At 45.6% G+C, this 13,839-nt stretch overlaps 1 protein-coding gene across 2 annotated transcripts in view; it reads left to right on the top strand.

The window, feature by feature from the left end:
* The window catches only part of CTNNBL1 (catenin beta like 1), a 163,031-nt gene that overhangs the window by 127,497 nt on the left and 21,695 nt on the right, over window positions 1–13,839 (top strand). For both annotated transcript variants that reach the window (XM_059133251.1, XM_059133252.1), the window contains 2 exons: window positions 6,331–6,428; window positions 8,441–8,521. In XM_059133251.1, the coding sequence (XP_058989234.1) occupies window positions 6,331–6,428; window positions 8,441–8,521 (179 nt within the window). The remainder of the gene's footprint in view (window positions 1–6,330; window positions 6,429–8,440; window positions 8,522–13,839) is intronic.

The following is a 13,839-nucleotide window of genomic DNA, read 5'->3' as shown; positions in this document are numbered from 1 at the left end:
CTGTTGAGCGGGGCACAGGCAGGCAGGGGCTCACACTGACACAGTGTCAGTACTGGCTCTGGAATATTCCACCAAGACCCCGGCCTCCCTACCTAGTGACTTGAAATTGTAGGTTGGCTTGGCCTTCCCATCTAGAAGCCTGTGGCTTCCTTTACCATGTGTGTGTGTGTGTGTGTGTGTGTGTGTGTGTGTTCATTCTGCTCTCCCCGAGCCCTGTGTGTGTATATGTGTGTTTGTGTTCTGCTCTCCCTGGACCCTGCCTTAGAGGTTGTTTGCTGCAGTGGGAATCACCACATCCACGCCATCTGCGTTGACAGCTCCATAGCCATCCTTTGACTCCATTTTATCCTGTCGAAATGACAGAGCAGCTGAGTGGTGCTGGCCAGCAGATAAACCTGTTATCTCCCCTGCTCTCTGTGCCAGCAGTTCTCCCCATCTTCTTGGTGCATGAAAAATTGACACTACCTTGGGCTGAAATCTGTTCCTAGGGAGGCTACATTTATTAGTGGCTAATGAAACTGAGTGTGTATGTGTGTGTGTGTGTGTGTATAAAACTTGGGGTAGCTGAAATGTTTTCCTATCTGTCAGGTACCAGTGACCTACAGCCAACCACAAGACCCAGAGAGAAAGAGACAGAAGGTACCTAAGCTACCTAAGCAGCTTCGGGTCTCCTGAAATTAACAAACTGTTTTTTGCTTAAAATCCCAAATAGGTGAATGCCATTTGTTCTTAGTATATACTCTGTAATAGATCAAGGTATCTCCTGCTCCAGGCTGGGATGAGCTGTAGAAATGCATGCTAATATGATCTAGTGCCAAAAAAGATGATTATTCTGTATATTACATTTTCCTCTTTGAAAATTACAGCTCCTGATAGCAGCACTGTTCCACTGGCACCCCACCCTCCCATCTTGTTTGGGTATATAGAGGACATTCTCTTGCAACTCGTCACCCTCCATCATAATCAGCATGATTAAAAGGGAAATTTGAGAAGTTCTGGTTCAGTATTTGCAGAACTGCCTAAAACCCAAAGTCTCTTCTTTATTTAGACTCAGGTAGAAATCACCTCTGGAAAGAGTAACTCAGTAGGAGTCTTACTCCATATGGCCTGTTGCTTCATTTTCTCTCATTAAAATTGTTGAATTTTTTTTAAATCCACATTTACATAGTGCCAACCTTTTGGACACAATGAGCCCCACATGAAGCACATCATCAGGCTTTGCATGGTTTACTTTCTGGTTTCTTTTATCTTCTTTAAAAGCTCTGATGGTTACTTTTTATATCCAGACAACATAGAACAACATAGTAGGAAAGCTTATTGTTTAGAGTCGGGCATCTTGGGTTCCGACCTAGTTCCCACCACTGACTGAAGGACAGGACATTAAGTAAGTTGATGAACCTCTCTGAGCCTTGGATTCTCCATTTATAAAAGAGGGATAAGAATGGTACCTTTCTCATGGCTTAGTAGTGAGGATTCGGTGAGAAAATTGTGTACAGACTCAAGCCTACTGTCACAGATACACAATTGGTGACAGTTACTATTGTACCCTACTTACTTTCAGCTAGGTACTTGAAGCTACTTGTAGCAAAACAATATGGTGACACTAAACCTTAGCTTTGAATAAGAATTTGTCAAAACACAAATGTCCAGCTGGAGAAAATATTTGCAGTGTATATGACAAAAGGATAATAGTCTTAATTTACATAGAGCTCATAGAAATCAAATTGGCAGCTCACCCAGAAAGCAATACAGGCAGCTCACCCAGAAAGCAATACAAGCGGTCAGTAAACATCAGAAAAGCTGCTTAACCTTGTTCATAACAAGAACAAAAACATGCTAATCAGAAGAAGAGCCCACTTTTCACCCACTAAGTTGTCATAATTTTTAAGTTGGATAGTATCCAATCTGAGTGAGGATATGGGAAAATGGATACTCTTTATATGTAAGAATATAAATACATATATATATGTATTGTATATCTATTGTATACTCATATATATATATATATATATATAGTATATACATACATACAATTTTGCTTCCATTCTGTGTGTGTGTGACACTGAGAGTGGACATGAAATTGGTACAACCTTCTTGGCAAATAACTTATCAGCGTCTTTCAGTATATTCTGTATGAATACTTTTTGACTCACCCAATTCCACTGCTAGGAATTTGCCATAAGTATACACATACAGTGGGTCACCTTGGTTAAAGCCTCTGCCTTCAGCTCAGGTCATGATCCCAGGGTCCTGGGATCGAGCCCTGCATTGGGCTGTCTGCTCAGCAGGGAGCCTGCTTCCCCGCCTCTCTGCCCACTTGTGATCTCTCTCTCGCTGTGTCAGATAAATAAATGAAATCTTTTTAAAAAAAAATACACATACAAAGGTGTATTAATGCCAGAAAAAAAGTACACATGCCAGAATATGTGCACGTGGATGTTTGGTGCAGCATTGTTTCTAACAGCAAAAACAAAACAGACAACCGAAAACTGGAAACCACCTAAAATACTCATGATTGAGCAGGACACTAGTTAAATTATGATAAATAAGGTCAGTGGAATCCTAGATCGCCATTAGAAAAAAATGAAGTGTGTACTGATATGGAAAGATATATATATATATGTATATATACACACACATATATATGTGTATTTTTACATCTTATGTGAATGTATATTACTATTATGTATGTATATTATTTTTCTTCCTCTCCTCTAAGAATATACACAAGATATCTTATAGGTATTTTCCCCTTGGGAGAGAAGAAAAGGATGATGACAGCAGTATGAGAAAAGACAATAAATACTTGTTGAATAGTGTTTTAGACCTTTGTGTATGGTCTCATTTTTACCATGTGTATCCATTACTTCTATTTTGTTTAATTTTTTAAAGATGTTATTTATTTCTTTGCGAGAATGGGAGAGGATGCAAGCAGTGGGGAGGTGCAGAGGGAGAAGCCAAGCAGGGAACGAAACATGGGGCTAGATCCAGCACGATGGGGTTATGACATAAGTCAAAGGGAGATGCTTAATCGACTGAGTGACCCCGTACCCCCTTACTTTTATTTTAAAATCAATTGGTGGATCATGGTGGGAATCCCTAATAAGGCAGTAAAAGAAATTGTTTCCTATGGGTGAGCTGAAACTCATCTTTGAGCTTCCCAGTAGCCAAGGCAAAGAGGGAGCCCTGATAAGCATAAAAAATTCATCAGGAAAGAGAAACATTTTCCTGATCTTCATCTCTAAAAGGATTCTAGCGCTAAGGGTTGGTCTAAACTCACATTTTGTCTTGTCTCTTCCCATCTTGAAATTCATGGGTGGATTCTTGCAACTTTTTTTCATGATCTACCCTCTGCCACCTAACTGGCCTCCCCTCCTCCATGTGGTTATGACACTGCATCCAAACTGGCCTTTGCATATATTGTTCCTTCCGCCTGCGTTGCTCTCTCCTCTTCTCAACCTGGTTGTCAGCCAGAGCTGTTGTATTGGAACTTTTTGAAGATGTTCAGTTGTTTGTTACCTCCAGTGGGAATCCTTTTAGGTCAGATATCCTTTCTCTGTGCTCCCCAGGTCCCCTGTGTACCTCAGTGATGGGACTTGTCACACTACCCTGTTACCATTGTTTTGTTTCTGCACTAAATAAGGAGCTCCTTAAGATTAGGGATAATGTGGTGTTTATTTGTGGGCCCCCTGAGCTCCAGGTGCTTGCCAGCACAAAGATAAGCAAGTAGCCAGTGAATGATGGCGTGAGTCATCTGAAGTTTGAGTTCTGCCTCTTTCACCAGTTAGCTGTGCAGACCAGTCCCTGTGCTCTTTACTCCGTCTACACAATGAGAGGTTTGGCCCAGATAGTCTATGAGAACTCTGGCTGATTTCTTTTTCTTCCTCTGTGGTTGTCAGATTGTCATATGTACACATGGAGATTATTGCCACTTGTTATGCTGAGTAATTTCAGAGTTTCAGAACTGAGCCTGTTAGAGTTCACTGCATTGATTATGGCTGGTCCCACATCTGCTCAGCAGCTGAAGAGATCAGAGCCTAAGATTGGAGAACTGATGACGTCCCCTACTCTGCCCTTCTCTCCTCTCCCTGGCATGCAGTGAGGTCAGAGAACTTTCCCTGACATGTGCCTCCAAAAATGGCCTTGTCTTATCCTACATTCTCACCCTGAGCTGAGCTGTTTGGTTCACTGTCTTTACCCTTGGTTCCATGACAGTCTTTGCCTTCTTGTGAAAACAGGTCCTATGCTGTCCACTCTCTGCTTTCTGCACTCACCCCATCCTATTCCCTGTTCTCTGCTCCCTTCATTTTGTTCAAGATGGAGATTATACCACCTTAATCTCAGCTTCACACAAAAGTTGCAAGAGAGAAAGAGAGAGATTGGGGTAAACTTGGGGCATTGTTTGGGGACCAGGGAGGGATAGACCAATGAAAAAAGCAGACAAAGATTCCTGCCTTTAAGGAGCTGACATTCTGATTGAAGGGAGACTGAACAGAATTAATTAATTAATTAATTAATTATAGGGTGTTTTAGAAAGTAATTATGCTGAAGAGAAAAATAAAGCAGCTAAGACTTGGAACTAGGTAGTGTCAGGGTATTGCGTTTTTAAATGGGGTGGTCAAGGAAAAGCCTCATCTAGAAGATGGCAGCTGAGTAAAACTGGGTGAGATGATAGAGCCATGCAATAATCTGGTGACGAGACCAGGAGCTCGCCTGACGTTAAAATGGCATTTAGTCCAAGTGATTTGGGGAGCCATCAGTGGGCTTTAAGCAGAGAGATGTTGGGCTCTGACTTTGGGTTTTAACCTAAAGGATCGTTCTGACTGCTGTGTGGACATGGGGCCAGAGGGAGCAAGGGTGGAAGCAGAGAATATTGAATTGAATATTCCAAGCAAGAGAGGACAGTGGTGTGGACCTGAGTAGCCGCCGCAGGGGCAGCAGGAAGAAGAGGTGGGATTCTGGGTATAATTTGAAGGTAAAACGGACAAGGTTTCCTGTGAGACCTGTGAAGAAGGAGAGGTTAAGGGACATCTCCACTGTTTTCAGCCTGAGGAACTGGAGAACTTGGTTGCCATTAACCAGGTGGGGAAGACCGTGGGGAACAGGTTTGAGGAGGCAGAGCAGGAGCTGGATTTGGGATGTGTCCAGTTGAAAAGGAGCTGTTGTCAACCACGTGGACAGAGCAGGGAGAAAGGTGAGCACGAGTCTGCTTTCAGAGAACAGGACTGGCCGGTACACCCAGGTTTGGCAGCTGTCAGCATGGAGGTGGTTTTTAGAGCAGTGGGACTAGCGTGGGCCTTCCCAGAGAGGTGACTGTGGATAGAAGACAGGATGCCAGACGGCCTCCAGCAGTACAAGACTGGGGATGTGGAGAGGCAGGGAATGCTTCCAACGTAAATGAGGGGCAAACAGTTGTATCTATGCTGTGGTGAATGCCTACCGGGGGCTTTAATTAATAGGTGACTTTTTGAGAATTCAAGGGGAGTTTGTCATGTGAAGATGTTCTTCAGTCACTTTTCAGATAGAGTATTTGTTGCCTACGCTCTGGGCATTATCTCAAAATAAACTTCCCTCTGTCATTTCTCCACGACTAGACTTCTGCCGCCTCCTTTTCAAGGTCATTATTCTTGATTTTTAAAAATTCTTTTTAAAGAAAAGAATCTCTTCACAGCTAAAGCCTATAATATACCCTTCAATTACCCTCTTCTTCCCACGGTAGAAAAATAGTAGCTCATAATAGAAGCCTGTGGGTTACATGAACTCAAAAAGCATCGTTACCATTTTGAAGTACTTACTGGCCAACTGCTTTCAAACTTGAAGGAGTTTTAGCTGCACCAGAATGGCAGTGATAACCCTGGTGCCCTGTCACGTCTCTTACTGAATTCCAGGATATTTACCTGGGGAAGGTATGAGGGAATTTTGAGGATTTGATAGAACACGTCTTGTTTGTTCATTATATACTCCTCTCATAGCAGACATTCATACTGTGTTCACAGGTTATTTCTGTAAATGGGGGATTAGTTTAAGGTTCTGTTGTGGACAATAAAAATCAATTAATTCCAGGTGGACTAGAAGTTCTGACTTAGTTTTGATTCACTCGTTCAAGTTGTCCTTGAGGATATCATCCCTTTTGAATATGTTTCTTGTGCAGCGTTTCAAGATCAGTTCAGGTTTCCAATGACACAATTTAAGTTCTTGTCTTATTAATCAATAGCAGCAGTCAGGGAAGGCCTACTTATTCCTCCTCCAATAGAGCCAGATCAGGCTTGAAGAGAGGTAATAATTACCGCTCTGATCACAGCATGTTCCCTTTTCTCCTTCCCAACCCAGAGCATGTCTGTTCGATCCTGGCTTCCCTCCTGCGGAACCTGAGAGGGCAGCAGCGAACCCGGCTTCTGAATAAATTCACTGAAAATGACAGTGAGAAGGTGGGTGTGCCTGCTGCACGGTAAGGCCGGGCCTAGGGCTGGGGGGCTGGAAGAGCTCTTTACCTGATGCCATCTAGGGGGTGCTGGGCTGAGCGCTCCTGCCCTAAAGTATTTTCTCCAGCATAGCTTTGGGTCTCGAGTTTTTCTGTGACTCTGCCTCTCCTCTCCAGATCCATCCTTCTGGGAGTAGTAGCACCTTGGGGTGGCAGCAGCTAGTACCTCAGGGTGATTTTTAGACCCAGTGAGAGTGGGGTTGTAATAGGATTTGGATTGGGGCAAAGTCATCAAGAACCATAGGCTGTAGATTCAGACGTCTGGATTTGAACCTGGTTTTGCTATTTTCAACATGTGTACCACTCTGAGCCTTGTTTTTCCTGTCTTTGAAATGGACATGTTAATTCCCATCTTCAACAGTCAAGGAAAGGAAGACTAAATGTGGCCTTCCTAGGTGGCAGTATGGAAGGTTCTGTTATGGACATAGAGAAGGGAGAGCCTGTCTTCCATGTCCTATGGGAAAAGAGAATAAGAAAAAAAATATATATATATATATATTTTTTTTTATTTTATATATATATATATATATATATATATTTTTTTTAAGAGTCAGCATATATTTAATGATTGGGGGGCTTAGCAGGCCCCTTTCATTGTTTCATGTATCCTCCCAGCACCGTGGGGTTTACCTTCTGTGTGGCTTTCATCCACATTTGCAGGTTAGGAAATAGGCTTGAAGGCATTACATTGCTTGCCCACGATCACGGTCTACTAAGGGCGTGCCGCTAGTTACGAATTAGATCATTCTAGATGAATGAAATCAAAGACCCAAACCCCTTTTATAACTTACCATAATTCCTTTCTGTGTCCAAGGAAAGGCTGAAAGTTTGTCCTCCTTCCGAGGGAGGCTTATGGCTGTCTCTCTGAGCTTGCGCCTGACCGTTTCCTCTAGCCTCACTAGCTGTGTAGCATGGGGAAGAGGCCACCATGAGGTTAGGCACAGAACACCTTAGAGGACATATCACCCTGGTGACATTTAACGTCTGTGCTTCAGTTTTTTTGTCTCTAAAATTAGGGTCACTATCTTTCCTGCCTACGTTCTCAGGGTTTTTTTTTAAGGTGTAAGGAAATAATGGACACGAAGATACTCCATCAACTGAAATATATAAGATCTTGGGGTCGTCATTGTTATCCAGAGAAGATTTGGGTACAGTCCTCCTGGACTCTGAGGGCGTGTTGAAGCACCATCTGGTGTTAACCACTATAAGATCTTGAGTAAATATCAGGGTTGCCAAGAGCCGTGGTGGTGCCATCCTAGTAAAGAGATAGTTTAGAACTCTAAGCTGGTTTCACGGTGTTTGTTCAGTCTTTTGGAAGTCTTAGGGAAAAATGAAACTTTTTCAAACCCACCAAGTGTTCCTTGGGCCATGTTTGAAGCATGACTTTTGCTAAGTTGAAAACTGATTTTTAAGTTATTGCTGAGCAGAAGTCAGGGCCTTTTTTTAAGTTGCTGAAAGAGTTTTTTTCGTGTACTCTCTTCTAACTCGAAAGCAACTAAAGAGATTTTACTCAGACCTTTTTAAAAAAAGATCAGCTCTGGGGTAGAATCTGAACATGAAAGGTTTCAGTTGGAAGAAAGAAATTTCTATAAAGTTCTAAGTGAATACCAAGTATGTAACTTCAGGCTCCTTCTCTTTGCAAGAAGGGACTTGAATTTTTATTTATCTGTTTGTTTTTAACAACTCGAATTCACAGGAGCCCTCGAAGGGCCGGAATGCAGTGCCCTTTGAGGAATGGGTGTGTTCGGACTGCACCCATCCTAGGTGTTGGCCTGTTCTGCCCCGGCTCTTCAATCCATTCCTGCTGTGTTCCTGAGCAGAGCTCATCCTCGATGTCAGAAGTGGGAGAGTGGGTCTCCTATTGTACGGAGTGACAGTGAGATGAATGGGATCCCCACTGTTCTCTTGCCTTGGTATTCTTTTTCCTTCTCACTCATGTCTGAAATATCTCTCTTTCAGGTTGACAGACTGATGGAGTTGCATTTTAAGTATCTGGATGCAATGCAGGTGGCGGACAAGAAGATTGAAGGGGAGAAACACGTACGTATCCCTGCCTGTCTTTTGCCGACCGTCGACTTGGCATTTCATTTGGGTCCCTTTGTACCTTCTCTGTCCCCATAGGACAGGAAAGGGCAGAGGTACCACCTACCCTCATGTGCCGCCTAACCTGTTAGAGCAGAGCAGGTGACAGTCTGCCAGTGGTTAGATCTTCTAATAGGAGTGCATGTCCTTTAAGAGGGAGGACGTGTCGGAATGATCCCTGTCCAGCCGGGGGTCTGGGTGATAGCACAAGTACCCTTGACATGAGCTGCTCTTAAAACATCTGGCCAAAGTGCGGTGTAGTGACTTGGTTCCACGCTGGCAGAGCTGGCAGAGTCCATCTTGGTTCACACCCTGCTGGCTTCTGTAGTCATAGGGGAAGCGTCCGAGGGAAGGGTGATCATGGGATAAGAACTGGAAGGAAAGGTCGAGGTCACTCATTGACATAAGAAAAACTGGAGACCTGGAGAAAGGGCCTCAGAGGTATTGCAGCAAAGCCTGTGTACCAGGTTCCAGAGGACTGACCCTAATTTCTTCCCCTCATGGCTGCTGAGGGAAGTGAAGCCTGTCAGGTTTGTTTCTTGAGTTGTGCTTGCTATGCTGCTACCCTGCCTTCTGTACTTTCCACCTGCTTCCATTTTGTTCTCTGCCATCTCTGGCCTCTACCTTTCTCATCTGTCACCTTCATTGGGGGCAGGCATTTGTGTTGTTTAATGTCTGGTCTCCTCCCCGCAAGACATTCCTCAGTCTTCGGTCACATTGCCAGAGGATCCTTGCCTTGCTTTTTTTCAAAGTCTCTAATAGACTTCATTTTCTTTGTGATCTTGATTTGCTCTATCGCTCCATTCTCTTTTGTTCTTCTTGCCTTAAAGATATACTGGAGGCTTTTGAGCCGCACAGGTGGGAGAGCCAGAGTTGGGCCCCAGCTCCCATCTGTGGTGGAGCAGCGCAGCTGTGGGGCAGAGCCCAGCGCACAGGGGACTGCGCTGGCATTTGCCCCCAAGCTAGGCCTCAGGCCAGGGTAAGGGCCCGGAGCTTATGGGGAGACAGCGACCCTCTTGTCTGTGTCCTGTTTCTCTTCACCCCTTCGTAACCACCGCCCCCGCTTCATAAGCTATACCTTCCTTTATGAATGCCAGGGGACAGGTCGCTATGGGTGCACAGGATCTCCCTCCCCCTAGTAAGTCCTCAGATGTTTGTTGATTGATTGAATTGACTGACTGGGACATTCCTGTTTATGCAGTGATACTCCTACAAGATAAAGGCAGAGGCTCCAAATCCTGAGGCTGGACTGCAGAAGTCAGCGTGTTGCACGCGCAGTGCTTGTTCTGCCCTCTCACCCCCTTTATTTTTGACTGGGGTTTCCTTCTCCATCCTTTCTTCCCTTTACAGTAACTTGTGCATGGTGGACACTTAGTGACTGTTTAAGTGGCAGAGTAATGTCTTCTTTCTCTTCGTCTGAATGATAATTGGAAGAAATTTCCCTAGACTTTTGTGGGGAAACAGCCACAAGACAGTTAGAACTCCAGCTCTGACTGAAGACCTATGTTATCTGCAAGAGGAGATTTTCGGGGTAAAGGGAAGACCTGGGAGTTGAGGGACCTAGAATTTTAGGCAGGCACCCCTCTCCATCACTGTGTGGCCCTGGCTTGTCACCATGCTTCATGTAGCCAGCTTCTTAGCTATAATGTGGTATCAGCAAACACCTCTCAGATCTTTCCAACTCAGTGTTGCCCCTCAGGTTCAAGCGCACATCCGTGGGTCACTGGGCTGGCTTCTAGTAGTGGGGTGGAGTAAGAGCACAGGGAGGGGGTGATCGGTGACCACGCGGCCCTTCATCAGAGGAGCGGCAGCCTCCGAGAAAGTATTGGGTGAGTGGGGAGTCACAGAACCCTGGGTTTGGATTCCAACTCTGCCACGTCCTAGCTCTGAGACCTTGGACAAATGAGTTGACCTCTCTAAACTTCGGTTGTGTCATCTGTAAAATGGAAATAACACTTCCCTTTGGGGGTTATTATAAAGAGGAAGCATAAAGTACAGAAAGCACGTCGCTACATTTCTGAGAGCCGCTGCTGCTTGGTGTTCGTTCTTGCGCAGCTTTTAAAGTGAGCCAGGCGGCCCTTCTCCTGAGGGCATCCTCCTTGCCATCTGTCCCAGAAGGAGTCCCCCTAACAGACCAGAGTGTTGGCCCCATCATCTACTTCGTTTGAGGGGAAGCTGGAGTAGATGGCTTTTCTGAAGGCGACCGAGTAAGCTGTGGGGCGTGAGGGAGCAGCTTGCATGTAGCCGTTAGGAAACTTGGCCCGCTTCCCGCAAGATTATCTATTATCAGCGCTGAAGAGGGTGTGAAATTGATTAGCACTGACGGAGAGTAATCGCCACAGCCACTCTCCCCCGGCCTTCACAGAGCGCCTGTGTACCACGGGCACCGGGGCTCCTGCCGTTCCCTGACAAACATCTGTCTCCTTGATGCCAAGGCCGTTTTGTTGGGCACTGGCAAACATTCCAAGGCCATTAGTGCTCAGCAGCCCCAGTGTTGCTCAGAGAGACAGGGCGGGGTGCTAGGGCGAGGGATGCATTAGCGAGCAGTGCTCTCTGCCAGCACTCTAGCTCCATCCTGGCAGGTGCAGCTGCCTGGCAGGTATAGAGTGACTCGGAACAGAACGACCTCTTTTTCACCTCTCCTTCATGCACTCTTCTCTCTTAAGTCATAAGCAATTTGTTGCCTCACCCCACCCATCTCTGTTAAACTCAGGTGTCCTACACCCCTTGGGAGCTCAGCAAATATTTGTTAACTCGAATTGAATGCTTATTTCTCATGCATTTGATGACATTGACGGTCAGATCAGTAATGAATAAATATCTCCCAGACTTCCACACTCCACCAAGTCTGCAACAACAACAACAAAAAAAAAACTTAGCAGGGTCGGGGACTGCCCCCAGATAAGGCAGGTCAGGTATTGACAGCTTTAGTGTCTCAGAAACCCCATCTTCCCTGTACACTTCAGACGTCCACGGGCATGGTGCGAATGGCCGTGGTTTGCAATTGACCAGGAGTCACTGGACAGAATCCAGTCATTTGGCAAATATTTCTCAGGCGCCTGCTCTCTGCGAGGCACCGGGCCAGCCACTGGCAGGGGGTGAGAGTTGGAAGTGCCCATGGAAGAAGGGGCCCCAGGAGCGGTGCTGCTGACGAGGCCTAGAGAAGCCCAAGGATGGGAGCTGTGGACTGCACCCTGCGGGACCCTCAGCTGTTTATGTATGATGCAGGGTACGAGCTGCACGTTAGAAGACAGAGATGCATCGGGCATTTCCAACTGAAGAGGAGCAGGAGCAAAGGAGGGGCAGGGAGAGCCGAGTTTGGGGGGGTGAGTGGGAAGTTAAACCCCAGGAGAAGAGGGTGAGACGGGAGAATGTGGGCTCTAGAGCCCGGCTTATTTCTGCTTTCTGACTTCGGACAAGTAGCTTAACTTCTCAGCCTTATTTTGTTGCTTAATAGTGTTTTCTTTCTAAGGTGTATGTCCCAACCTGTGTACCTTGGTGCATTCAGAAGGGATTTGGTGACCTAACACCTGAAAGCTCTTTCACAGGGCTTGGCACATAGCCGGTGGCCAGAGAACCTTTCGTTGTCTCTTTAAGGACTTCTGTACCCCATCACCCTGCATACACACACACTTCCTAAATCCCCTAGGACTGCAACATTTCGCATGATCCGGGTGCCCCCCGTTTCTTTAGTGTCCTCTCCCGCACCTGGGCACTCCTTCCTGCCTTAGCACCTTTGCAGTTGCTTCTCCCCATTGTCCTGGCTCTTCCCTTGCTGGAGCTTCCCTCCACCTTCAGGTCTCAGCCTAAATGTCACCCCGTCAGAGAGTTTTCGGTCATCACTGTGCGTAAAGTAGCATCACCCCAATCTCCAGGGCCCTTCATCACTTCTCAGTATTTGTTTATTCTCTGTCTCTGGGGCTGTAATCTCTCTTGTTCATCATTTTCTCAGGGCTTACATAGTGATTGACATGCACTAAATGAAGGACCATCACTTACGAGATGAAATTAGTATTTGTCCCTGAGTATTAAGGAAAATCGAAGGTCTGAGGGTTTTTTCCTACATTGTTCCTTAACTCTCATTTTTAACCCTCTTTTTTGGTTTGCTCTATGATTAGCCTTATCATCAAAAGTATCTCAGGACCTCTTTGTAGGTTCTGTGGCCTACCTGTGGCGGTGTTCAGTAAGGTGAAACAGGCCTATTTAGAAGAGTCTACAGGACAAGCTGGTAACTGTATACACATTCACGTTACTGCAATAATCTGTGGCTGGCAGAGACTTCCACGTCTGGGGCCGTGGCCCACTGCATTGGTATGTCTTCCGTGACTGCCTGACTCAGGGCCACAGTGTATCTGGACATGCCCTCGGGGCTCCTGGTTAACAAGATTTGACCTGAACTTTTAAAGGGCATGTAATTCTTAGACTCTTCTAGTGAGCCTCACTTCTCCGTGATCTGTAAATATTCAGGATGCTTGTCTCAGCAGATTTCACCTGACTCCCAAACCAACACCAAGCCCGGAAAACAGCAAGGTCCCTGTTATTGGGAAGATGTCCTGACTTCTCGTTGGTTCCTTCTGGCTTCTCTTGGTTAAATGTACAGAAATGCCTGGCTTTTGACTGTCAGACTGAGACATAATTATATAGGTACTGGCAGGGATTTTAAGAGGGAGGAGAGCCTTGGAGAGAGGTTTCCCTTTTTTAGTTCCTGGGAAAATTATACTCAGCAGGTTTATTCAATAAAGTGTTCTCACCACATACTTTGCACTATAATGACTTACAAATTGCATGCTAATTTTGCCACAGTTAAATCATTCTAGGCTTTATCCTGGAAAGAGAAAGATGGACTCCTTGTAATGAAACAGTATCCACAGGACTTGATGTCTGGAACAGACTTGGACTATTTCCTTAGCATTTGAAACTCATTTAAAGATCTGTACAGAGCGGGGGGAGCACAGGAGTGGATGCGTGCAGAACGTGATCCTAGAGCACTGGGGAAGGATGTAGACAGGAGAAGTAGGAGACTGCCATTGATTCTTCTGCTAACTGGGCGTCAGGCTTCTGGGATGCGCTTTAAAAAGAGAATCCTGCTGAGAGTTCCTCTCGGCTGTTCTTTAAGCCAGTCGTTCCCAGACTCTCTCTGTTCAAGAATTTGCCAGGACACAGCTGATAGCCAGTAGAAGCCAGTGATGGTGGGGGAGGGTGTGTCCTGGTGCTTTTTCCTCTCTTTTAGATGCCTGCTGATGTGCACTTTTACCCTCCGTAACCCCCCTGCCTGC

This window comes from Mustela lutreola, chromosome 9, assembly GCF_030435805.1.
Source record: "Mustela lutreola isolate mMusLut2 chromosome 9, mMusLut2.pri, whole genome shotgun sequence".
In the NCBI taxonomy this organism is placed as follows: Eukaryota; Metazoa; Chordata; class Mammalia; order Carnivora; family Mustelidae; genus Mustela; species Mustela lutreola.
This window is presented reverse-complemented; position numbering and strand designations above follow the sequence as displayed.